The sequence below is a fragment of the Thamnophis elegans genome, chromosome 16 (assembly GCF_009769535.1).
Source record: "Thamnophis elegans isolate rThaEle1 chromosome 16, rThaEle1.pri, whole genome shotgun sequence".
Classification (NCBI taxonomy): Eukaryota; Metazoa; Chordata; class Lepidosauria; order Squamata; family Colubridae; genus Thamnophis; species Thamnophis elegans.
The window spans coordinates 30880857-30908070 of NC_045556.1; the positions used below are offsets into that span (position 1 = coordinate 30880857).

Below are 27214 nucleotides of genomic sequence, written 5' to 3' on the forward strand. Positions count from 1 at the left end.
ATAGAAAAATAATGAGCAAAAAAAAAAGAAAAAAAAGAATTGGCACCGTAAAGAGAATCCTGGAGCATTTGCGTTAAGGTCTTCAACATCAACTCTGCGTTCTTCTTACCCCTTAAAATGAGATATCTCTCTCCCGGGAGATTCGCCAACAAGACAGAAGCACAACTGATTTCTCCGTTCCCCAGCAACCTGCTCGGCTTCCGAGAAATTAACAAGGAGCTTGCTTGTTCGCTCATTGACAGATTTGATGTATGTTTGTGTCTCCCCAGCTCGGGAACAAGAGATTCCGGCCAGCTAACATTAGGTTAGAAGTGTCAAAAAATAAAATAAAAAACCAAAGACCCACCGTGATATGGAACACAATGGTGGTTGAATGCACAAACACTTCCAATCTGAAAACCACTATAACATGGGCTCCGGCCTGATGGAGACACCACAGGTTCCTAGACCTCATGAAAAGGGGTCAAGGTGATTTGAATGTTGGCATCAGGGATATGCTGCCCCCCAAGGGAAATTAAAGAGATTGAGACTCTCGAAAGAGTGCAGAGAAGAGCAACTAGTATGATTAGGGGACTTGAGACTAAAACAAATGAAGAACAGTTGCAGGAACTGGGCATGGCTAGTCTAGGGAAGAGAAGGACCAGAGGAGACATGATAGCAGTCTTCCAGTATCAGCAGACTAAAAAGCAGAGACATCACCCTGCCAATCAAAAGTGTGTCTAGTCAAGGCTGTGGTTTTCCCAGTTGCAAAGGATGGCTGTGAAGGTTGGACCATAAGGAAGGCTGAGCACCAAAGAATGGAGGCCTTTGAACTCTGGTGCTGGAGAAGACTCCTGCGAGTCCCTTAGACTGCAAGGCCATCCAACCGGTCAGTCCTAGAGGAGATCCACCCTGACTGCTCTTTAAAAGGCCAGATCCTGAAGAGGAAACTCAAAGACTTTGGCCACCTGATGAGAAAGAAGGACTCCCTGGAGAAGAGCCTCATGCTGGGAACAACGGAGGGCAGAAGAAGATTTGCCATAGCTTTCCTCCCCAGGAGCAAGTCTCTTTTCATTTCTTGGCTGCCGTCCCCGTCTGCAGAGATCTTGGAGCCCAGGGAAACAAAATCGGTCATTACCTTCCATTTCTTCCCCATTTATTTGCCAGGAATTGAGAGGGCCGGATGCCATGATCTTCATTTTCTTAATGTTGAGTTTCAAGCCAACTTTTGCACTTCTCCTCTTTCACCCGCATCAAGAGGCTCTTTATTTCCTCTTCCCTTTCTGCCATTAGAAAGCTATCTCATGCAAATTCTTACATGGGAAGATTGTTGCCGTCAGGAAAATTCCTGCTCAGGAATCCTTGCCTCGCTCCTTCACCTTTCGTTGGGAGTGTTATTAAAAGTAGATTTTTTCTTGCGTTGTTCAGAAAGGGAGGCAGAGATACTATCTGTCAACTATTCAGTTGCGTAAGCACTGGGCGGCAAAAATGTCTCTGGAGGAGCAAAGACATTCCAGAAGGCAACGATGCTATTTATCCTACATGCTAAGGGTGCACTCATCATTTTTAAGTGCACAATGAATCATGGCGCTTTGTGAAATCCTAAGGGTTGCAAAAAAAAAAAAAAAAAGGTTTCCTGAAAGGAGAAACAGACTTTAAATAGGAAGCAACCGAGTGAAACCTGCGTGCGCAGAAACTAAGGCATGTTCTCATCCTTTGGTGGGTGGAATGGTGCATTTGAGAATGGGCCCACCAGTTTGATTGTAGGACACACTTAAGGTCCCCAGGATCAGAGTAGAAGAAAAGAAAGAAGACTAGGCTAAAATATTAGCATACCTCAAGGACCCAGATGAGAAGTACAAGTTGGAATGGAGAAGATGGATTGATTATATCCAAAATAAATATGGGACTAAGAAATTTCAGTTAGCTTATGAATGAAGGTACAAGGAATGTTACAATTTATTTAAAGTTAGCTTTACGAAAGGGGAGTTAAAGCACAAGCGAAGGGACGATGCTAAAGTTAGTTAGTTTATTTTAGTGTATGATTGTTAAATGTTTATACCCTGTATTTGCTCTGGGAGGTTTGGGGTGGGAGGGTGGGAGGGGATGTGGGATTGAGGGGGGGGGAGGGAAGGAGAAAGATATACAATTGTAAAACTTATTAAAACCTTTTAATAAAAAAGAAAGAAAAGAAAGAAGACTCAGCGTAATCTTTTTTTTAGTTTTTTATTTATTTTTCCTTTCAAATTCATTCTTAAATATACGTTCTTATAATTGCTGTTTTAACATTTGTCAATTCATATCGTTTTTCTGTCTGTATATTTACATGTTCATACTTTCTTATTTCTCCTCCCCCTGATTTAATAATGTGTTCTTATCAGATATCCTTGAATTGTATTATTATTGTCATTAGTATTGTGTATAAAGTCAACTGATCATTCTTATTACTATTATTATTCTACTTATTAAGTTCAGAATTCTTATTAATATCTTGTAAATCTGAAATGACTCCGACAATTCACTGTTCACCAGGCCCCTATGTGTATTTAAAGAAAAAAAAATGTATAATTTTTTTTTAATTTATTAAAATATTTTTTAATAAATTAAAAAAGAAAGAATGGACGGAAGGGAGGAAAGAAGGAAGGAAAGGAAAGAAAAGGAAGGAGGGAAGGAAAGGAAGGAAAGAAAGAAAGGAAAGGAAAGGGAGGGAAGGATAGGAAGGGAGAAAAGGAAGGAAGGAAAGAAAAGGAAAGGAAGGAAGGGGAAAGAAAGAAAGAAAGAAAGAAAGAAAGAAAGAAAGAAAACTCAAGAAATGCAAAACATATCTTAGATCATCTCTTCCCAGTTTGGATGCTGTCCAGAATTATGACATCTTCACAATTCTCAGTGATGGTCCTTTAGGTGGTGGAAAAGCTATGTTAGATGTGCAAACAGCTTTGGCTTCTCTCGATCACTGTAATTGAGGATGGGGTCTGAAGACTGCGTGCTGAGGTGGGCTTCCTCCTTCCTCAGAGTAAGTCACCAGACTTACTCTGGTGACTTTTCTGTCCCAAAAAATCCTAAGGTCTTTTTTTTCTCCACGAAGACCTTGGAGGCCTTTAAAATATGCTCTTGAATACTATTTCAGTATCCAGTCCTGTTGGCTTGACCTCTTGCCTGTTTGACCGGTTAATCTTCCTTAACCAGTTATTTCCCCCCCACTTCTCCTTTCTTTTAAAGTTTGTTTTTGCTGCCGGAGGTGAACTGATAACGTTCTTATGTGCGTTGTGGTTGTGATGTACCAAAAACATTATCACGCTGGTGTGAAGGAGGTGTGCTTCGTTGATTTACATCCTAGCACTCTGAACTTTATCCTACCACTCTGAACAGGAAGCGCGTGATGGATTTTGCTGTGGCTGTTCCTCCCCCTCCCGCCACCAAAACAACAACAACAGAACAGTATAACAGAGCTGGAAGGGACCTTGGAGGTCTTCTAGTCTAGCCCCCTGCTCAAGCAGAACAAAAGCTTGTGTGTGGACTCTCCTCCCTCCTGATTTATTTCCACCCAATGCAGAACTTCTCATCCTCGTGATTGTGCGTGCAGTTGCTTGCTTACAAGGCGTGATGAGGGCGTATATATCAGCCAATGGAAACCCTACCCAACCAAATGGACCTTGGACCAAGGCTGAATGGCACAATAAAGTCCCAGCCCAGTCTTGGGTGTCCCCATCAACCTTGGATGGAGAAGCAAAGAAAACATCAGATTACAGAGCAGAACCTGGTGGCTTCTGAGTCCTCCTCAAACCGCCTTTTTATTCTGACCTAGGCTGACTGAGAAAGCATAAATCACACCCTTCGTCTCAAAAAGCCCTCTTATCAGCGTTCCAAGTATCATGTGGAATTAAATCAGAGTCCAAGGCTTAACGATCCTTAAAGTTCCAATTTAATAAAGCAGACATCTTAGCACATTGCTGTGTTAATCCCAATTCTGGAAATGACATCAGAATCCCACCCAGTTAAAAGTTCATGATTTTGTCCCCACACCCACAATCCATCACATGGTCCAATCTTCTTCTTCCATGCTGGCATCCACACCCAGCTTCTTCCACTGGTGAGGAGACAAAGGATGACCTTGGTCTTCTAGAAAAGAATGAAAACAATACATTCCACAATCCTACTCCTGTCTATTCCCCCCTCCCATCGACTATACTAAAGAAACAGCATATTGAAATAAGAGAAAGTGTGGCAGGCCAAAATTCTAAAAGGAATATAAATGCAGGCCTGACACCTCTTTTATTTAAACGGCTGTGAATTATGGTCATAATGATTCACAAAGAGTCTGTGAAGAGTCTGACAGACGTCTGCTCGAGTTGCCACAGTCTTTCAGGGGAATGTTGATAAACACCCACCTTTATCTCCCTTGAAACGCTGCCAGAGACCTAATTGCCAATTAGTTTCGCAAGGCCAAAGGCAGCACAGAGTCAAACTGAGTTTCTCAGAGTTTCAGATGAACTAATTGCTTCCTGCAAAGGCTCACGTCTGTTTGCTCCTCCTTTATATCTTATGGGAGGGACCAATCATCTCCAAGCCTTACTCCCAAATCTCCCCTTTTGTCTTAATTGTTCTTGCCTTCTGGCAGCTCTGCGCAGGCTCACACTGGGAACAGGCTCCCGCTGTTCTTCTGCCTCACTGATGTCAGATTCTGGAGGCGCCAGAGGCATCAAATAACTTCCAGATGGCCCTGGCCCCCTCTCTGCCTCCGACACAGAGCCCTCATCCGAGCCTTCCCCAGACTCCAGGACTGGCCCAGGTTCCTCCCCAACCTCCTCACTGTCCGACTCTGCTTTGGACCACAAGAAGATATTACAAAACTGAGTAAATTAACAAGGAGGGATTTTTTTTGGGGGGGGGGTGTTAATGCGATTTTCCTAGAACAAGAACTTGCTACAGCTTTTACACGCGACTCTGCCTCTCTTCAGATAATTGAAACAGACATTTCTGGATTCACGAGGCCATTTCAGTGAACTGCCTTCACTTCCCATACACGGGCCTGTTTTTTTTATTTTTCATTTTAAGGCAGGCGAGGCTAAAATTAGCAGCTTTCACAAATCAATAGTTAATGATTTAAGATGCTTCCTCTGACTCCAGGCTCTCTGCTTCTATTTTGGAAGCTAGTTGCCTTGGGTGCTTTGATTCTCCTGTATCCTCCCCACAAGCAAGCAAGCAGAATAGAGTTGGAGGGGACCTTGGAGATCTTGTGGTCAAAGCTGCTCTTGTTTGAGCTGGAGCTTGATCCCAACGCATTTTCTTCCACCCAATTTGGTAGGTAGGTAGGTAGGTAGGTAGATATCTATCCATTTACCTACCTATCTGCCAGCCTGCCTGTCTGTCTATCTGTTTCTGTCTCTATGTCTATTTCTTTCTCTATATCTATATATTTATCTATATCTACGTCTGTCTGTCTGTCTGTCTGTCTGTCTGTCTGTCTATGTATCTATCTATTCATATCTATCTATCTATCTATCTATCTATCTATCTATCTATCTATCTATCTATCTATCTACCGACCAACATCTATCTATCTATCTATCTGTCTATCTATCTATCTATCTATCTATCTATCTATCTATCTACCGACCAACATCTATCTATCTATCTATCTATCTATCTATCTATCTATCTATCTATCTATCTATCTATCTATCTATCTATGATAAATAGATGTAGATAGATATAAATGGATAGAGAGATAGGTAGAGATAGAGATGGATGGCTGGAGAGAGAGATAATATAGAGAAAGATAGATAGATAGATAGATAGATAGATAGATAGATAGATAGATAGATAGAGGTAGGTAGGTAGGTAGGTAGGTAGGTAGGTAGGTAGGTAGGTAGATAGATAGATAGATAGATAGATAGATAGATAGATAGATAGATAGATAGATATAAATGGATAGAGAGATAGGTAGAGATAGAGATGGATGGCTGGAGAGAGAGATAATATAGAGATAGATAGATAGATAGATAGATAGATAGATAGATAGATAGATAGATGGATGGATGGATGGATGGATGGATGGATGGATGTAGGTAGGTAGGTAGGTAGGTAGGTAGATATAAATGGATAGAGAGATAGGTAGAGATAGAGATGGATGGATGGAGAGAGAGATAATATAGAGATAGATAGATAGATAGATAGATAGATAGATAGATAGATAGATAGATAGATTCATAGATAGATACATAGATATAAACGGATAGAGAGGTAGAGATAGAGATAGATGGATGGAGAGGGAGATAATATAGAGATAGATAGATAGATAGATAGATAGATAGATAGATGGATGGATGGATGGATGGATGGATGGATGGATGGATGGATAGATAGATAGATAGATTCATAGATAGCTAGATAGATATAAATGGATAGAGAGATAGGTAGAGATAGAGATGGATGGATGGAGAGAGATAATATAGAGATAGATAGATAGATAGATAGATAGATAGATAGATAGATAGATAGATAGATAGATAGATATAGATGGATAGATAGATAACCTTACATGATATACAGTGTGAGTTTTTCTCATGGTTGCTGGATTAATGACCTCTTATCAAAAGAACAAGGGGAGGGGAGGCAGAGATGAGGAGGGTCCTACTACCCTCCCAGATATCAACATTTAATATCTCAGCTACTCCTGAGGAAAATCTGCAGGTGAAGGCGTTCAATGCGTTGGGGGGGGGGAACCCACCCCAAAACATCTTACGTCAAAACTACTGAGTAGAACCATTTTCTATAAATAGAAAAAGAAAACGACTCTGGTGGGGAGGGAAAAAAACAGGAGATATTTGAACAAAGGGGAAAAGTCAGTGGAACTAGCCAAGAAGTCTGTCAGCTTTGATTCATACGGGGGAACTTTTGATCTCCAAGTTATGACAACAGAGGCGTAGCGTCTTCCCCGCAGCCCTTTGCTGAAAGATTAAACTGAACACACTTGATAAAGAGATAAACCCACATGTGAACCCTTCTAATCTTAAAGAGTTTTGGAAACTTTTTAAGAGTTTCTAGCCAAGGGCGGGAGGTTGACTAGAACCCATAAAGTTTAGGAGTGCCTCATTTCCACCCCCTCTCGTCACTTATTCTGTTATTCTGTTTAAGTAGAAAGTGAACTAGAAGACCGCCAAGGTCCCTTCCAACTCTCTTATTCTGTTTAAGTAGGAAGTGGACTAGAAGACCTCCAAGGTCCCTTCCAACTCTCTTATTCTCTTTAAGTAGGAAGTGGACTAGAAGACCTCCAAGGTCCCTTCCAACTCTCTTATTCTGTTTAAGTAGGAAGTGGACTAGAAGACCTCTAAGGTCCTTCAATCTCTCTTATTCTGTTTAAGTAGGAAGTGAACTAGAAGACCTCCAAGGTCCCTTCAAACTCTCTTATTCTGTTTAAGTAGGAGGTGGACTAGAAATCTCCAAGGTCCCTTCAAACTCTCTTATTCTGTTTAGGTAGGAAGTGGACTAGAAGATTTCCAAGGTCCTTCAAACTTTCGTATTCTATTTAGGTAGAAAGTGGACTAGAAGACCTCCAAGGTCCCTTCCAACTCTCTTATTCTGTTTAAGTAGGAGGTGGACTAGAAGACCTCCAAGGTCCTTCAAACTCTCTTATTCTATTTAAGTAGGAAGTGGACTAGAAGACCTCCAAGGTCCCTTCCAACCCTATTATTCTGTTAAGGCTGTCAGTTTGTGTTATTTTTTGTGAGACTGCCATCTTTCTTGAAGGCTGAGTTCATCACCCCAGGTACTCGCTGTAGAGTTCCTTTAATTTTCTGCCACTCAAGGCTCACCGCTTCAAACCAACAAAACCGCAAGATATGTGCGTATGCGTATCTCCTTCTCGGGGTGTGTGTTTGCTCTGATCTGAAGTATGTTTTCTGGGCATTCTCCCCTCCCCCTCCGGTCTCTTGCCTTCTTCAGACTTGATTTCCTCGATGTTTAGGACAACCGAACACATTCTGACATTTTAAAATTCCCTTTGGGGGTCTGTCTGATTTATGGGCTTTCGCTGCCTCTCGCCCTTTCAACACTTGTCTTTTTCGTGCCAAGGGCAGGGGGAAATGTTCTGACCGAGGTTTTCCAAGAGCACGAAGCAAACTCCTGGTCCCGACAAAAAATCCCTTTTATTAATTGACTGTGAATTCTGCTCATTCACCTCCAGCAAAGTCTTTCAAGGGAGGATTTACGGTCACAGACCTTATCTGGCTTGGAGAGCTGCCAGGCTGAGATCTGCAGAACTTGGCAAGGAGAGTCACAAGCCAATGAAGCGAACTAATGGTCTCCTGCAAACTCCACTCCCCTTTCGCTCCTCTTTTCTTTCCTCTGGGAGGGGCCATTCATCATCCACCTGTGGCCTTACTCCCAAGTCGACCCCTGTTCTTTAGCTGTTTCCTTCATCTTGCAATTCTGCGCATGCACACACTGGGAACAGGCTCCAGCTGTTCTTCTGCCTCACTGATGTCTGACTCTGAATGCAGCTGATAACTGGCAAATGGCCCTGGCTTCCTCTCTGCCTCCGTCACAGAGCCCTCATCAGAGCCTTCCCCAGACTCCAGGACTGGCCCATTTTCCTCCCCCACCTCCTCACTCTCCGAATCTGCTGCCAGCTCCACTGGCCACTGATGGGCCACAACAGGAAAAACCATAATAGTAAAACAAGCTCCTTAGGTTAAGAAAATGAAGCCACAATTGCTGGAAGACAACTGAATCTGTCATGGCTACTTACATCTCAGCAGGAGGAAAATAAAAAACAACAACAACAGGGAAAGGCTTATCTTAAATTTGACAAATGGGATTTGCTGAAGGCTGTGATCCAACATCTGGGGAAAGAGACAGGATTTCAATGCCTTTATAACAGGGGTCCCCAAGCTATTTAGGACCACTAAATTGATAATTGTAAACCCCGCGAACCGCTAATACGACCTGCCTAATCACTGGCCATTTGGGCGTGGCTGGGTGGTCATGTGATTAGGTGGGCGTGGCCAACTCAATGTCACTCACGTCGAGGGGCACCTCACCGGCCTCTACTCACCCCTCCCCTCCCAGCCCCTCCTTGCCTGCCCACCCGGGCTCCTTAGGGCCCCAGTAGGAAGCAGTTGCTGGAGCTGAGCAGCCCCCAGGAGAAAGAGTTGGCAAAACAGCTCAGTTCAAATTGTGACCGAGAAGGAGGCCCAGCAGAAGCACCTCACTGAGGACTAGGAGCATAGGCTTTCCAAGCAGAGGGAAGACCTGTGGGAGTGCAAGGCCAGGTGCCGACGCCTGGAGGCTCAGTGGGCTGAGATGGTCAGCTAGTTCCAGGCCATGATGCCGTCCCACTGGAACGAGGCCCTCCGGCTCTTCCCCACCGGCGCCTCTTCCCTCCAGCCTTCGCCCAAAGCCCCCCACCAGGAGGTTGAAGCAGTCCACCATGCAATGGAGTGAGCTCCCGTGACTTGTCCCAGCTTCTGCCAACCTAGCAGTTCAAAAGCACATAAAAAATGCAAGTAGAAAAATAGGGACCACCTTTGGTGGGAAGGGAACAGCGTTCCGTACGCCTTCGGCATTGAGTCATGCCGGCCACATGACCATGGAGACATCTTTGGACAGCGCTGGCTCTTCGGCTTTGAAACAGAGATGAGCAGTGCCCCCTAGAGCAGTGTTTTTCAACCACTGTGCCGCGGCACACTAGTGTGCCGTGACATAATGTAAGGTGTGCCGTGGGAAAAACACCCGCCGGGTGTTTTTGCCTCAGGACATCTCTGTGTCCTGAAAGTTATATATAGTCAATATAGGCACAGAGTTAAATTTTTTTAACATTTTCTAATGGTGCTGTGCCTCGTTCTTTTTTTCATGAAAAAAGTGTGCCTTTGCACAAAAAAGGTTGAAAAACACTGCCCTAGAGCCAGGAACAACTAGCACATATGTGCAGGGGGAACCTTTACCTTTATCATCAGTTGGGAACCTCAGACCAACTTTTTTTTTATCAAAGGGTTGGCTTGCAAGAGAGGTGTGAGTTTTGGTTCACAAAGGCCTGTAGGGTGGTGTGTCATTTCAAGTTAGGAAGAACCCCGGAGAGGCAAGGGAGGACCCTAGCTCTTCTCTTCCCTCTCATCAGGTTGGCTTCATTGCACAACACAACAAAACACCAGTGGGTTTTTATTTTCCCTGAGACAGGCATCCATCCTAGGAGAAGGAACCTGGCAGAAATGGAAGCACGCAATGGCATCGCTATTAGTAGACCAGATTCTGATGTTGTGGGTTTAATTAAAACGTTGATGCCCATCAAAACTCTCTCTGTGGCTTTCCAAAGGTTTGTGTGAATCAGCGAGCGCTGCGTTGTGCAGAGAGGGCATCAAAGAACATTTTTTTGGCATCATATGATGAGCCAAACTTGCATAACTAGCTTTTCCTGTCCCAGGGTTTGCTTAGGGATTTAAAAGTGATGAAAAAAACAGATTTAAAAGAGACATGGGGATTAGTTGGCTAGTTAGGGGGGGGGGGGAGGAAAGTTATGGGGAAGCCTGGTGGTTGGGTTGTGGGAAGATTTCAGGATGCAGGAAGCATGTTGTTGAGTCTCCAGCAGAAATCTTAAGGGTCATTCCTCTTTCATTCAAAGTAGCTTCAGGTTTCACATCTTCTAGTAGGAGGACCATGGGGATTACTGAGTTGGAAGGGACCTTGTAGGTCATCTAGTCCAACCCCCTGTCCAAGCAGGAGATCGTACCCCATTTCTGACAAATGGCAGTCCAGTCTCTTCTTGAAAGTGTCCAGGGATGAAGCTCCTACAACTTCTTCTTCATTATTATTATTATTATTATTATTGTTGTTGTTATTATACAATTGTATCACAGCGGCCAGTTGTTTCACCGGATTTGGCATTGGTTACTAGTCGGGCCCCACCCAGGGGCCTAGGACGTCGTAACATATTTTCTTAATATGCGTGCAGATCCAAGCAGTGCGGCTTTTTGCATTTGACTGATGGTGATTTTGTCAATTTTTAACTGTTTTAAATGTAATTCCAGTGCTTTTGGAATAGCACCCAGTGTGCCAATTACCACTGGAATTACCACTGCTGGTTTGTGCCATAGTCGTTGAATTTCGATTTTTAAGTCCTGGTATCTTGCGATTTTTTCATGTTCCTTCTCGGCGACCCTGCTATCACCTGGTATTGCGATGTCTATGATTGTGACCTTATTTTTCTCAACCAGTGTGATGTCTGGTGTATTATGCGCCAGTATTTTGTCGGTTTGTATACGGAAATCCCACAAGATCTTGACCATCTGATTTTCGGTGACTTTTTCAGGCTGATGTTCCCACCAGTTTGTTGCTGTTTTAATATTATAATTTTTGCACAAATTCCAATGGATCATTTGTGCTACTGAATTGTGCCGCAATTTATAATCAGTCTGCGCGATTTTTTTACAGCAGCTGAGTATGTGATCAACAGTTTCATCAGCTTCTTTGCAAAGTCTGCATTTGGCATCATCAGAGGATTTTTCGATTTTGGCCTTAATGGCATTTGTGTGGATAGCTTGTTCTTGCGCAGCCAGGATTAGTGACTCTGTTTCTTTCTTTAATGTACCTGTTGTTAACCATAACCAAGTTTGTTCACTGTCCACTTTATCTTTTATTTTTTCCAGAAATTGGCCATGCAGTGCTTTGTTCTGCCAACTCTCCATTCTTGATTTTATCACATCTTTTCTGTATTCTTGCTTCGTCTGTTGGGCCTTCAGTAGATTTTTGTTCTTTACTTCGATTAATAGATGTTCTTGACTTTCTTTTAAATAATCAGCCAGTGCATGTTTTTCTTCTTCAACTGTTTGCTTCACTTGTAATAATCCTCTGCCACCTGATTTTCGGGGCAGGTAGAGTCTATCAGTATCACCACGTGGATGTAAACTGTAGTGCATTGTCATTAGTTTCCTGGTTTTTCAGTCCAAAAGGTCCAAATCAGCTTGTGTCCAGTTAACTATACCAGCTGTGTATCTTATAACTGGTATTGCCCAGGTATTTATGGCCTTGATTGTATTTCCACCATTCAATTTAGATTTCAAAATTTTCCTAACTCTGTTGGTGTACTCTCGCCTGACGATAGTTTTTACTTCTCCATGCTTGATGTTATCCAACTGCAGAATGCCTAAGTATTTGTAGGCTTCATTTTCTTTGCATTTAATTAATTGGCCATTGGGCATTTCAATTCCCTCACATGCAGTGATTTTGCCCCTTTTTATGGATACAGTGGTGCATTTTTCCATGCCAAACTGCATTGAAATATCGGTGCTGAATACTTGGACTGTGTTTGTCAATGATTTTTTAGATTTAGATTTAGATTTTATTAAGAATTTATATGCCGCCCTTTTCCCTGGAGGGACTCAGGGCGGCTTACAATAGTGAGGGGAAGGGGGTGCAAGACAAGACTTAAAGGAAAAAAAAATTGTGAATAAAAGAAAATTATCCATAAAAACACAACATTCATTCAACATTCGGGCGGGGTGAGAGTAATCCTATCCCCAGGCCTGACGGGATAGCCAGGTCTTCAGGGCTGTGCGGAAGGCCTGGACTGTGGTGAGGGTACGGATCTCCACGGGGAGGGTGTTCCATAATGTCGGAGCTGCAACTGAGAAGGCTCTCCTCCGCGTAGTCGCCAGTCGGCACTGACTGGCGGATGGAATTCGGAGGAGGCCTACTCTGTGCGATCTGATGGGACGCAGGGAGCTAATTGGCAGGAGGCGGTCTCTCAAATAGTCAGATCCACTACCATGGAGCGCTTTATAGGTGGTAAGTAGGACCTTGAAGTGCACCCGACGATCAACAGGTAGCCAGCGCAGCTCACGGAGGATTGGTGTTATATGGGCGAACCGTGGTGCGCCCATAATCACTCGCGCGGCCGCGTTCTGAACTAGCTGAAGTCGTCGGATGCTCTTCAAGGGCAGCCCCATGTAGAGCACATTGCAGTATTCCAGCCTAGAGGTCACAAGGGCTCGAGTGACTGTTGTGAGAGCCTCCCGGTTCAGGTAGGGCCGCAACTGGCGTACCAGGCGAACCTGGGCAAATGCCCCCCTGGGCATTTCTATTTCTGACTTTCCATAGAGTTTCAAATCATCCATATATAGTAAATGCGAATTTTTTTCAGCTTCTTTGGCTGTTTGGTAGCCTAATTTCATTTTTTTAAAGATTACTGATAGTGGGATCATTGCGATGATGAAGAGAAGAGGTGAAAGTGAATCACCCTGGAAAATTCCTCGCTTGATATTAACCATTCCGTAGATCTCATTCCCTACTGCCAACTCAGTTCTCCATTGTTTCATCGCCTTTTCAGTAAAGGACGTAATATTTTTGCTAATGCCAGTTGTTTCTAAGCATTTTATGATCCAACTATGTGGCAGTGAGTCAAATGCCTTTTTGTAATCAATCCAGACCATATTCAAGTTCGTTTTTCTGTTCTTACAATTTTCTAATATCATTTTATCAATTAGAAGCTGATCTTTTGTGCCCCTGCTCCTTCTTTTGTTGCCTTTTTGCTCTACTGGCAAGATGTTGTTTGTTTCCAAATAATCCATCATGTTATCTGCAATAATGCCTGTGAGTAATTTGAAGGTTGTTGGCAAGCATGTTATTGGTCTGTAGTTTTCAGGTGTTGTTCCTTTAGTTGCACTTTCTGAATCAAGTATGTTTTTCCAGTTGTCAACCAGTCATCAATTTGGCCCTTTTGTAAAATTTCATTCAGTTGCCTGGCCAATATTGCATGTAAACTGGTCAGATATTTGAGCCAGAAACCATGTAATTGGTCCTTTCCAGGTGATGTCCAATTCTTTACCTTTTTAATTCGATTTTTGACCATCTCAGTTGTTATTTCTAATACTTGCATTTGTTTGTTGCCAATGCTTTTCTCAAAGTCATGTATCCACTTTGCTTCCTTGTTGTAGTCCTTTGCATTTTCCCACAATTCTTTCCAGAATTCAACTGTGGCCTGTTTTTCTGGTTTTTCACTTTTGGTGTCACCATTCACATTAAGACTTTGATAAAAACGCCGTTGGTCTGATCGAAATTGCTGATTTTGTTTATATTGGATGATTTGTGCCTCATATCTTTCAATTTTTCTAGCTGTTGCTGTTATCTGCTGTTTTACAATCTCTACAGCTTCATTGATGTTTCTTGTATCCAATCTATATCTTCTGATTAGCCGATCTATGATTTTGTTGTTTTTAAGCCATTGCTCATGCATGTTCTTTAAGTTACTAGCATCTGCCCTTGATTTTTTGATTTTTTGTTCTAAACGGATTTTCCACTTTGGCTTTGATGCTTTTTCTGTTGTGTGACTAGGTACTTTAATTTTAATGCCTAGTTCATTAGTGACTATTACAGCTGCGCTGTACATTAACTGGTTTGTTTCCAAGATGGATCCCGGTTCAATTGTTGAAAACACTGCATTAACCATTTTCATGATAGGGGCCAAAATTTTCTTAGGCACAGTTTTTAGTGATGGTAAACGTTGCCTTTCCTCATTAAGCAGAAAATGCTCCATGATCTTATCCTTCAATTCTTTTTGTTTTTGAGTTAGTTCATCAGTTGGTTCAGTGATAACTGGTTCTAGTGGTGGTGATGTTATTTCCTCCCCGAGAGCTTCTTCTGGGAGTTCTACTATAATGTCTTTAGTTGTGTCTTGAATATCAGTTATTTCCGCTTGTGATATTGTTTTTTGGTTTTTGCAATTTGCCTGAATTTCCTCATGTTCAACTTCACTAAACACTTTATTCCGTATAATAAATCGCCTTTGATCTGCTAGTCGTTGTTCACTAACATTTGAATCTGGATATTGTTGTTTCCATAATTCATACATTCGCTTTAAATAGCCTCTTTTTCTGGCTCTGAGTTGTAGTAACAGGCCATTATGGCACGGTTTTCATCTGCACTATATTTTTGTCGTTTTGTTGGCTGGTCCACTTGTAGCCCACTTGTCGACGGATGTCCAGGGACCCCAACATCTGCCGCAGCCCTTGTTAACCCGCGCGACGACCGATGCGGTATGGAATTCTTATTTATTTTTTTCACCATATTGTATGGGTTGGCGGGTTTTTTTTTACGGGACCAGATGCCAACCTGACCCCAACCCTCCTCCTTTCTCATCCGGGCTTGGGACCGGCAACAGCGGAGTTGTTGTTGTTATTGTTATTATTATTATTATTATTATTATTATTATTATTATTATTATTTCATATACATTTATGTCATCTATGCAACACTTCTACATCTTTTAAATATCCAGTATTTTTCTTTTATCTATACATATATACCTTATACTCTGTCCCTATCTATCTACCTACCATCTATCTATCTATCTGTCTGTCTGTCTGTCTGTCTGTCTGTCTGTCTATCTATCTATCTATCTATCTATCTATCTATCTATCTATCTATCTATCTATCTATCTATCTATCATCTAGCTAGCTAGCTACATATTTACTTACATATCTTTTATCTCTGTTAATTCCATTCAATACATCTTTTATATACATTTGATTCTCTTATATTTCTTATTTCATACTATTTTTATATACAATCGATCTTATACTTTCCCTTCTTGTTAATTCTACGGTTTTGTATTTATTTTTTGATGTCTTGATTTTTTCCCCTTCCATTTATCGCTTTCCTATTTTTTACCTCTTTCCTCTAGCCACTTGTACCATGTTCCATGCTAAGTAGTTACTTGGATTCCTCTTTATCTTTTAGCTCTTTTGTGAGTCTGTCTATTTTGGCGCACTCCAGCATTTTTTTATCACGTTTTCTTCTGTTGCTGTATATTTGTTTTTCCAATCCTGTGCGTGTGTGATTCTTGCTGCCGTGATTATATGTAGTATTAGGTATTTGATTTTTTTTTTCTCGCAGTTCCCTGTAATTAATCATAATAAGAATATTTCCGGTTTTAATTCTATTGGTTGAGCTCCCACAACTTCTGAAGGCAATTTCTGTTCCATGGGTTGATTGTTCTCACTGTCAGAAAATTCCTCCTTCTAGGTTACATCTCTCCTGGATCAGTTTCCATCCATTGTTCCTTCTCTGGCCTTTGGGTGCTTTGGAGAATAGCTTGACCCCCTCCTCCTCTCTGTGGCAGCCCCTCATATATTGGAAGACTGCTATTCTGTCTCCCCTGGTCCTTCTCTTCCCTAGATTCGCCATGCCCAGTTCCTGCAACCGTTCTTTGTATAATTTAGCCTCCAGTCCCCTAATCATCCTGGTTGCTCTTCTCTGCATTCTTTCTATATCTTTCTATATCAATAACTTCAGTGTAGGATTAGGATGAAGGTTCGTTCTCTGAGCTTGTGGGTTGGTTTCCTAAGGTGGCTCAGTGGGTAGAGTGCAGTACTGCAGGCTACTTCAGCTGACTGTTATCTGCAGTTCCGCGGTTCAAATCTCACCAGCTCAAGGTTGACTCAGCCTTCCATCCTTCTGAGGTGGGTAAAATGAGCACCCAGACTATTGGGGGCAATATGCTGACTCTGTAAACTGCTTAGAGAGGGCTGAAAGCCCTATGAAGCGGTATATAAGTCTAACTGCTATTGCTATTGCTATTGGTTTCCAAAAAGCTTAGTGCCTCCCCCTATAAGTAAGATGTTCTTACTTATAAGGACACCCTTACTTGTAAGCTATGGATCTCCTGTCTAATGAGGCAAGATGGCATTCTTTGCTGCGTGCCCTCCCTGGGAGGAAGTGATGAATAAGTTAACAAGATGGTAGCCGTGAGTGAACTCCCATCATTCGAAGGGACTCATCAAGGGCCTTCTCCTGAAGCAAACACAGCCTACTCTTCTCCTTTGGGGTTTGTCAGAAACGGTGTAGGGTCTGCTGCTTGGGTGGGGGTCGGGGGTGGGTTGGACTAGATGACCTACAAGGTCCCTTCCAATTCTGTCAATCTGTATATCTCCAAACTGCTAGCTCCGACGAGAAACTCTCTTCGTGAAACTTGGTTTCAGTGTTCCAGAGATTAAACAACAACAACATTTGCTCCTCAACCATTGCATGAGAGTTTTTGTAACTAGGTGGGCATCCTATGTGTCATTCTTGGACATTGTTTGCATCTGGTTTTTGCTGATCGGGTGCAACGTTGGAAAAACAATGAGGCTTTGAGCTGACGGCGTGGCTCTTTTTGAGTAGGCGTTGGAAGGGATCAACGGATCAACCTATTTTTCTTCTCTTGCCATGGGTTGGGCCTCCAAAGCTGAGTTTTGCTGGCGCTCTTGAATAATGCCGGATCAAACCATTCCCGGCAGTTGGCGGGAGGCATGCACCTGACGTCCGCTGTATCAGATAACCCTCTCCAAAGACAGAAAGGGAAAGGTTGCCTGCACCTCCTCTAAAGTCCTCCTAATTTCCTTCCGACAAGATTTGGAGGCTATCAGTGGTCAGGAATGGGTGTGGAGCTCTCTTGGAACTGTCAAAAAATCCAACACACAATCTGCAACACAATCTCCTTTTAGTAGTTCCAAGAAGGCTTCACACATATTTGCACCACTCAGGGGACCCTGAGGACACAGAGAAACCTCCAAGTGGCCTCAGTGACCCTCTAAAAGGGCGCAAAGGACCAGCTGTCTGCAAGGAGGATCGATCCTTCCATTCCTCACCACTATCTAGTCACAGCTGAAGAAGCTTCTTGGGTGAGAAGCGAAACGTCTTCAAGGAAAAACCTGAAAGTCCAGTTGCCTCTTGAAAGAAGCACCTTGGGGGGCGAAGATGATCTTAACTTTAGGCAGAGGTGCTATACCTCAACAGGTGGGGTCTAGTTGTGGTTTTGGGGTTGGATTGGAGTTCAAAGACCTGCTTGGGCACCAAGCTAAGCCTTCTCCACCTTGTAGTATGTTGCAAGAATAAAAATAGGGTTGATGGTCACAAGGATCTTCATGCTTTAAGTCAACTCATGAATTTGATTCAGACCTCCAATTTGGAGATTCGATTGAACTGGCTCTTAACAGAGTTGGAAGGGATCTTGTAGGTCATCTAGTCCAACCCCCCCATCCAACCAGGAGACCATGCACCATTTCTGACAGATGGTAGTCCAGTCTCTTCTTGAAAGCCTCCAGGGATGAAGCTCCCACAACTTCTGAAGGAAACTTTGGGTTGATTGTTCTCACTGTCAGAAAATCCTTCCTTATTTCCAGGTTGAACCTTGTTCAGTTTCCATCCGTTATTCCTTGTCTGGCCTTCGGGTGCCTTGGAAAATAGCTTGACCCCCCCCCTCCTCTCTGTGGCAGCCCCTCAAATATTGGAAGATGCTCTCCTGTCTCCCCTGGTCCTTCTCTTGCCTAGACTAGCCAGGTCCAGTTCCTGCAACCGTTCTTCATATGTTTTAGTCTTCAGTCCCTTCATCATTCTGGTTGCTCTTCTCTGCACCCTTTCTAGAGTCTCAACCTCTCTTTTATACTGTGGTGACCAAAACTGGATGCAGTATCCTAGGTGTGGCCTTACTAAGGCTTTGCAGAGTGGTATTAGTACCTCCCTTGATCTCGATTGTATCCCGGTTGCAGGAACTGGGCATGGCTGGTCTAGTGAAGAGAAGAACCAGGGGAGACAGGAGAGTATCTTCCAATATTTGAGGGGCTGCCACAGAGAGGAGAGGGGTCAAGCTATTTTCTTTTTTTTATTAAAAGTTTTAATAAGTTTTACAATTATATATATTTCCTCTTCCCTCCCTCCCCCCCAATCCCACATCCCCTCCCCCTTCCCCCTCCCCAACCTCCCAGAGCAAATACAGGGTATAAACATTTAGCAATCATACACTAAAATAAACTAACTAACTTTAGCATCGTCCCTCGCTTGTACTTTAACTCCACTTTTGTAAAGCTAACTTCAGATAAGTTGTAACATTCCTTGTTCATTCATAAGCTAACTGAAATTTCTTAGTCCCATATTTATTTTGAATGTAATCAATCCATCTTCTCCATTCCAGTTTGTATTTCTCGTCTGAATGGTCCTTAAGATATGGTGATATTTTAGCTATCTCTGCTAAGTTTGTTACTTTTAATGTCCATTCTTGAATGGTAGGCAATTCTTCCTTCTAAGCTATTTTCCAAGACTCAACTGTAGCACAAAAAAAAAAGATGAAATATAATTCTCTAGTCATCCTGTAATTAATTTCAGGTTTCGTTTCCCTTGGCTCTCCTTGCAGATGTCTTCTGTAACTGCAGCTCCATCGGAAGCACAAGCGTGGGGGATTGCAACGCCACGGGTCACTGTCACTGCCGCCCGGGTTACACAGGGCCCTCGTGCGACAGATGTGAAGAGGGCTACCATCTCGGGCAGCCTCACCCACGCTGCCTTCCTTGCGAGTGTCATCCCGAGGACTCCATCTCTTCGTCCTGCGACAGGTAAGGAGAACTGCCTCAAACGTCCTTCTTCGTTCCTTCTCTTTTACTGGCCAGGGAAAGCTGGGTAATTGTAGTTTTGGAAGGAGGAATGATGGGTGACCCAGTGGTGGGATTTCAAAATTTTTACTACCGGTTCTGTGGGCGTGGCTTGGTGGGCGTGGTGGCGGATTGGTGGGCGTGGCTATATGGGCGTGGCAGGGGAAGGATACTGTGGCATCTCCATTCCCTCCCCGCCCCACTAACATCAGCAGTGCTGGAAAGGAGAGTGGTTTGTGGAATGGAGGGGGGAGGAGGAGGAGGACTGTGCTGACGTTTCATAACCCAACTAGGTAACACCATCAGTGCTAGAAGGGAGTGGAGTTTGTGGAGGAAGAGGAGGAGGAGGACTGTGAGGTCCTTGGTGCTCTCTGAGCTTGGTTCTTTCCTTGCGGACGTTTCATAACCCAACTAGGTAACACCATCAGTGCTAAAAGGGAGTAGAGTGCGGAGGAGAGGTGGGTTGCTGGCGGTTCGGCCCGGATCGGGAGAACTGGTAGTCGTGGCGGCGAGAGGATCCACTCGCCTGCCCGGATGCTTCTGCACATGCGCAGAAACATCACGCGTGCGCGCGAGCATACGGAGGAAGAGTAGGAGGAGGAAAGGAGGAAGACTGTGAGGTCCTTGGTGCTCTCTGAGCTTAGTTCTTCTCCTGCAGAAATTTCATTACTCAACTAAGTGGCATCATCAATGCTAGAAGGGAGTAGGGTTTATAGAGAGGAGGAGGAGGAGGAAGAGGAGGAGGAAGAAGAAGAGGACGAGGAGGAAGAGGAGGAAGAGTATGGGGAGGAGGAGGAGGAAGAGGAGGTGGAGGAGGAAGAGGAGGAGGAGGAGGAGGAGGAGGATGACTGTGGGCTCCTTGGTGCTCTCTGAGCTTGGTTCTTTTCCTGCGGAAATTTCATTACCCAACTGGCATCATCAATGCTAGAAGGGAGTAGGGTTTATAGAGAGGAGGAGGAGGAAGAAGAAGAAGAAGAGGAAGAGGAAGAGGAGGAGGATGACTGTGGGGTCCTTGGTGCTCTCTGAGCTGGGTGGTTTCCTTGCAGGCATTTCATGACCCAACTAGGTAACACCATCAGTGCTGGAAGGGAGTGGGGTTTCCTCTCTGTTTATATCCTCTGTTTATTTCCTGCCAGCGTTGGTGGTCCCACTGTCTATTCAGGGCTGTGTCTTTTCGGGTGATGTTCTCCCCTCTCTACCTCCCCAGTCTTGAGAATAGGCAACCATGAAAGCAACCGATGGATGTTTTTCTTCCTCCTTCTCAGAAAAAACTCCAATCAACCCTCCCCCCCTCCGCCCTTCCCTAAACATTTCGGGACTTTTGATCCAGGAAGCCTGATGTGGCCCGCCATGCCTCCAGCTGGGAAAAGACGCTTTGGCAAAGGGCTTCGCGCCGTCCAGATGCGCTGGGCGTTTTGACATTTCACCAAAACGCCTCTTCAGAATCCTGGAGAGGTTTTTGGCCCCGGCAAGCAAATTCATGCCACTTGCAAGCCCTCGAGGGAGGAGGAACGCGGCCTGCACAATGCTCCTAGTGTTTGGGGGGCATAGAAAGCACCCCTGTTTTCTGCCCACCACGGAGGTGGGGGGGTCGCTTCACTGGCCTGGCGTCATGGAGAGGATGGGGCTTTCCTCCCCCCCAAACAAAGTATTTATTTATTTCCTCTGGGAGGGGCCATTCATTGTCCACCTCTGGCCTTCCTCCCAAGTCGACCCCTGTTGTTTTTTAATTGTTTAAACTTCTTTTATGAACAAAGTGTTGTCCTGTTTTTTCCCCTTCCCTTTACATCTTCTATTATTATGCATATTCCATTTTGCATCCTATTTCCATTTCAGTCCTCTTATGTTTACTCCATATTCTCCCGCTTAATTTAATTTTTTTTCTTAATAGATAAACAATATCATTATTTGCCTCCGCAAGCTGATCTCATTTAACATATCCTTTCCATATTATTCTCTTTTACTGTTCTTTTTTTTAAAAAATTTTTTTGTTTATGCAAACATCCCATCTTTGCGACACATTAAACTTCTTTCACATATGTGTTGTGATTCTTTTATCTGTACATATGTCTTATATTATAACTATAACTGTAACTGTATCTGTGTCTATAACTATATAACTATAACTATATCTATAATTATAAACTATAAACTATAAACTACAACTACAACTACAACTACAACTACAACTACAACTACAACTACAACTACACTACAAAACTATATATCTATATCTAATCTATAACTATAACTACAACTACAACTACAACTAACTACAACTAAACTATAATATAACAACTATATATCTAATCTATAAATATAACTATAACTATAACTACAACTACACTATAAAACTATATATCTATATCTAATCTATAACTATAACTATAACTATAAAACTCTCTCTCTCTCTCTCTCTCTCTCTCCATATCCATATCCATATCCATATCCATATCCATATCCATATCCATATCCATATCCATATCCATATCCATATCCATATCCATATCCATATCCATATCTAATCTATATCTATAACTATAATACTATATCTATATATCTATATATCTATCTTTCTCTATCTTTCTCTATCTTTCTCTATCTATCTCTATCTCTATCTCTATCTCTATCTCTATCTCTATCTCTATCTCTATCTCTATCTCTATCTCTATCTCTATCTCTATCTCTCTATCTCTCTATCTAATCTATATCTATAACTATAATACTATATCTATATATCTATATATCTATATATCTATATATCTATATATCTATATATCTATCTTTCTCTATCTTTCTCTATCTATCTCTATCTCTATCTCTCTATCTATATCTATATCTAATCTATATCTATAACTATAACTCAGTGGTGGGATTCAAATAATTTAACGACCAGTTCTCTGCCCTAATGACCAGCTGGGTAGGTGGGGCTCGGTGGTCATGTAACCGTGTGGGCATGACCAACTCAACATCACTTACATCGATGGGTGCTTCGCTTTAGCTGTTACAAATGTAGTAAGGGTTAACCGGAGAGGCAGTTTAGGTAAGCAGGGCAGTAAAGATGAGGCTAGAAACAACACCAGAATGTTTCCTTCCTGCCTTCCTTACAGGATTAGCCCTGTAAAGTGGAAAAAAACAAAAGGAGATTTCTTCCAACAACCGGTTCTCCCAACTGCTTAGAAAGTTACCAACCGGTTCTCCCGAATAGGTGCGGACTGGCTGAATCCCACCACTGCTATAACTAACTATAACTATAACTATAACTATAACTATAACTATAACTATAACTATAACTATAACTATAACGATAACGATAACGATAACGATAACGATAACTATAACTATAACTATAACTATAACTATAACTATAACTATAACGATAACGATAACGATAACGATAACGATAACGATAACTATAACTATAACTATAACTATAACTATAACTATAACTAACTATAACTAACAATAGCTACAGCTATAGCTATAGCTATATAAATGCATTTATATTATTTCATACATCTTTTTTCTTCATTCTATATATAACATTCTATATATTTTATGTATAACAACCTTTATTACATTTGACCCGTTTTGCATCCATTTCCTATTATTTATTTGCTACAGTCTATTTTGTATTTCTATCTGTTTTACTATTCATAATTACATATACTCAAGTTTAATTTTATATAGTAAGCATTTCATTGAATTAGTTCTCCACAAGTAGCAAATTTAATCTACATCCCACAAATTTCATTGAATATATAGATCGTTGGCTACATTTCATTCTATTCTGCTAGTAAATCCTTTTCTTTCTTTCCTCCTTTCAACCATTTTCTTAGTTTCTCATGAACTTCGTTTCTCTCGTATTCTCTTCTCATGAAGAGGATGGTTTGAGAGATGCTGGAGCAAAGAGAAATGGGTGGGCAACAGCACTGCATAAAGGCCACTTTCTTCAAACACAGAGGCTGTTAATAAATTCCCGAGTTTCAAATTTGGGGCTGGGCAGAAACCAGACGCGATTGAGACATTTTGCCAAGGGGCAATCCTGGCCTCCGACTGCCCTGTTTCCTAAAACGTCCAGATTAATTGAGCTGAAAACCAAGCCTATAGGTCAGGGTGTGTGTTTTTCCCCTACCAGGAGATGAAAAGTTGGTCGAGGAAGACAGAGGATGACTCCCCATGGAGCCATCTTGTGCAGGGGTCGTTCAACCATTTTGCAAGGCTGATGGAAGGCAGGAAGAAGGAGAGAGAGATGGAGGGGGAGAGAGGAGAGAGAGAGAAAGAAAGAGGGAGGGAGGGGGAGAGAGAGGAGAGAGAGGGAGAGAAAGAAAGGAAAGAAAGAAAAGAGAGTGAGATAGAAGAAAGAGAGAGGAGAGAGAGGGAGAGAAAGAAAGGAGAGAGAAAGAAGAAAGAGAGGGGGAGAGAGAGAGAGAGAGAAAGAAAGAAAGAAGAGACAAGAAGAATTTAATTTAATTTAATTTTTAAATTTTTATTGTAAATATCAATTGGGGTTTTTTTGGATACTTTATTTAATGTTCCTTTTAATTTTTGTAATATGTGTTTTCTTTTATGTTGTACGCTGCCCTGAGTCCTTGGGAGAAGGGCAGCATATAAATCCAATAAACCTAAACCTAAAGAGAGAGAAGAAAGGGAGAGGGAGAGGGAGAGAGGAGAGAGAGGAAGAGAAAGAAAGAAAGGAGAAGAAGAAAGAGAGAGAGAGAGGAGAGAGAAAGAAAGAGGAGAGAGAGGAGATAGAAGAAAGAGACAGAGGGAGAGAGAGCAAGGAAAGAGAGGGGGATAAAAAGAAAGAGGAGAGGGAGAAGAAAGAGAGAGGGGGAGAGAGAGAAAGAAAGAGGAAAGAGACAGAGGGAAAGAGAGCAAGGAAAGAGAGGGGGATAAAAAGAAAGAGGAGAGGGAGAAGAAAGAGAGGGGGAGAGAGAAAGAAAGGAAAGAGACAGAGGGAAAGAGAGCAAGGAAAGAGAGAGGGAGAAAAAGAAAGAGAAGAGAGATAGAAGAAAGAGAGAGGAGAGAGAGAGAGAAAAAGAAAAGAGAGGGAGAAAAAGAAGAGAGAGAGAGAGAGGAGAAGTGTCAGGCAGTAAATCTTGACCGAAATGGATTTCTAAAATCTACCAGGCGTGGATGGCTGGTGTGTAAGGACATTGGATGCTTTGTCCGAGCCTCGCTGGGCCCAAAGACGGGTCATCACTCTCTGCATGGCCCAAGGGAGCAACAGAAGGGGAAAAAAATTAAGGGACTGATAGAAAATGAATGTATTTCTAAGTCTTGGCCGTCTCGGAGCCGGCAGCTCCATGATTAATTGACCTTCGTTTACTCAATGAAACCAATTCTTTGGCCTTGGACACCGCAGGGAGCCATAGCTAAGCACCCAAGCTTGGCTTTCCCCCCCTCTGCTCTTGGCTGAACCGCGGCAGGATGAGACCCCTGGTGTGGTTGGCTGTGTTGCATGTGTGAATGGAAGAAGTTGGGTCAGAGAGAGTTGGCCAGTCACTTCTTCCAAAGATTTCTTTCCAATAAGATGAAAGAAATAAAGTCTGTTTCCCATCAGGAAGGAGTGTTCCTTCCTTCCTTCCTTCCTTCCTTCCTTCCTTCCTTCCTTCCTTCCTTCCTTCCTTCCTTCTTCACTCCTTCTCTTCCTTCCTCCCACTCTTCCTTCCTTCCTCCCTCCCTCCCTTCTTTCCTTTCTCTCCCTTCCTTCCTTCCTCACTTCCACCCTTCCTCATGCCCTCTCTTTCTCCCTCACTCTCTCTCTTCCGTCCTCCTTTTCTCCTTTTCTTCTTTATTACCTTCCTCTTCCCCTTCCTTCCTCTTCCCCTTCCTTCCTCACTTCCACCCTCCCTCCCTCTCTTACTCCATTCCTCCCTCCGTCCCTCCCTCTCTTACTCCCTTCTTTCCTCCCTTCCACCCTCCTTCCCTCCCTTCTTTCCTCCCTCCCTTCATGCCTCCCTCCCTTTCTTTTTTTATGCAATATTTTTATTATATGTAAAGTTTTTTATTTTTTTCATTTTCATAACATAAAACCACATGTGTACTATTACATAACCAACATCATATTGTGTTATTAAATGTTTACATCAATTCATCTTACCATCAACTCCCAAAAACCAATTATTGGCTCTTCTGCTCTCCATACACCATATTTGTACTTTAACTATCACTTTCTTGGTATAATACAATACCATAGCAGAGTTTGAAGGGACCTTGGAGGTCTTCTAGTCCAACCCCCTGCCTAGGCAGGAAACCCTATACTGTTTCAGACAAATGGCTATCTTCTCTCTCTCTCCTCCCCCTCCCTACCTCCTTTCTTCTCTCTGTCATCCTTCCCTTCTCTACTTCCCCTTCCTCTCTCCTTCTCCTCTCTCCCCTGTCCACTCCTCCTTTCTCTCCTCCTCTTCCCTCCTGCCCTCTCTCCTATCTCTCTCTCTTTCCCTTACCTCTCTCCTCTACTTCACACTATTCTTCTCTTGTATTTCAGCTTCTGAGCGAGCTCCATTTTATGTTGATGGTATTTATAATTCCTTTTCAGTAAACATATTTAATTTTAACAACTATCTTCCTCCTTTTTTTAAAAGAGAGAACAAAAAAGTATATGATTTATAGTCGTTATGCTTTTAACGCCCCCCCACCTCAATTTAGGCCGAGATGTAGACCTGGTTACAATTCCCAGCTATTCTCATCATTATATTTATGTAATTATACATCCTTACATGCCCCCACTTTGTGATTCTGTCTTTAAATCTCAATAGTTTCCCATTGTAGGTATATTTCATGTTCCCTTCCTTCCTTTCTCACTTCCACGCTCCCTCCCTCCCTTCCTGCCTTCCTCTCTCCCTCTCTCCCTCCCTCCCTTCTTTCCTTCCTTCTTTCCTTCCTTCCTTCCTTCCTTCCTTCCTACCTTCCTTCTTTCTCTTTCTTTCTTTCTTTCTTTCTTTCTTGTTTTTCACCCTATCAAAAGCAGGTCAACGCCAAGTCAACACATCTAGAATCATCTGGATGGGCGGGGGTGTTTGCTTCCGGCAGTTTTGTAAGAGGGAGGGATGCCGAGGGAGGGCTTGGACAATGGACTTCGGTTGTCACAGAACGGTTGACTCAGCCGGCTTCCCAATTTCATCGGGGCAATAATAAGCGTTGCCGTCAATAAATGCGTGTCCCAGTTGCCATTCAGTCTCCATCCACTGTTTCGCTGTTTCCTGTCTGGATCCAGAAAACAGAATAGCAGGGATGGTGGAAAGCGCCATTCTCTCCTTTGTGAAGAAAATTGTGTGTCCCAGTTTGGCTGGACTGGAAGACAAAGAGCTCCCAGATTTGTTCCAGTCCTCATTTGGTCTTTGGTCTTTGGCCTCGTGCTCTGGACTGCTCTCTTTCCCTCCTCTTGTTTGGCTGATTTTGGCTTCTCCCCCTTGTTCCTGGCTCACATCTGAGCCAGGCCCGTGGCTGAGGTGACCATTGTTGAGGCATTTGCAAGAGGTCATGCCAAACCACCCTCAATGTCCCTGCTGTGGACTGCCAACAGCCAGCGGAATTGGCAGCAGAGTCGGACAGTGAGGAGGTTGGGGAGGAACCTGGGCCAGTCCTGGAGTCTGGGGAAGGCTCGGATGAAGGCTCTGTGTCGGAGGCAGAGAGGGGGCCAGGGCCGTATGCCCTGTTATCAGCTGCCTCCAGAGTCAGACATCAGTGAGGCAGAAGAACAGCTGGAGCCTTTTCCCAGTGTGCGCATGCGCAGAGTTGCCAGACGAAGGAAACAACTAAAGAACAGGGGTCGGCTTGGGAATAAGGCCACAGGTGGACGATGAATGGCCCCTCCCAGAGGGAATAAAAGAGG

At 43.1% G+C, this 27214-nt stretch overlaps 1 protein-coding gene across 1 annotated transcript in view; it reads left to right on the forward strand.

Moving 5' to 3' along the window:
- Positions 1 to 27214, forward strand: part of MEGF9 (multiple EGF like domains 9) — a 57461-nt gene that overhangs the window by 19253 nt on the left and 10994 nt on the right. The window contains exon 2 of the mRNA XM_032233297.1: positions 19140 to 19338. Within this exon, the coding sequence (XP_032089188.1) occupies positions 19140 to 19338 (199 nt within the window). The remainder of the gene's footprint in view (positions 1 to 19139; positions 19339 to 27214) is intronic.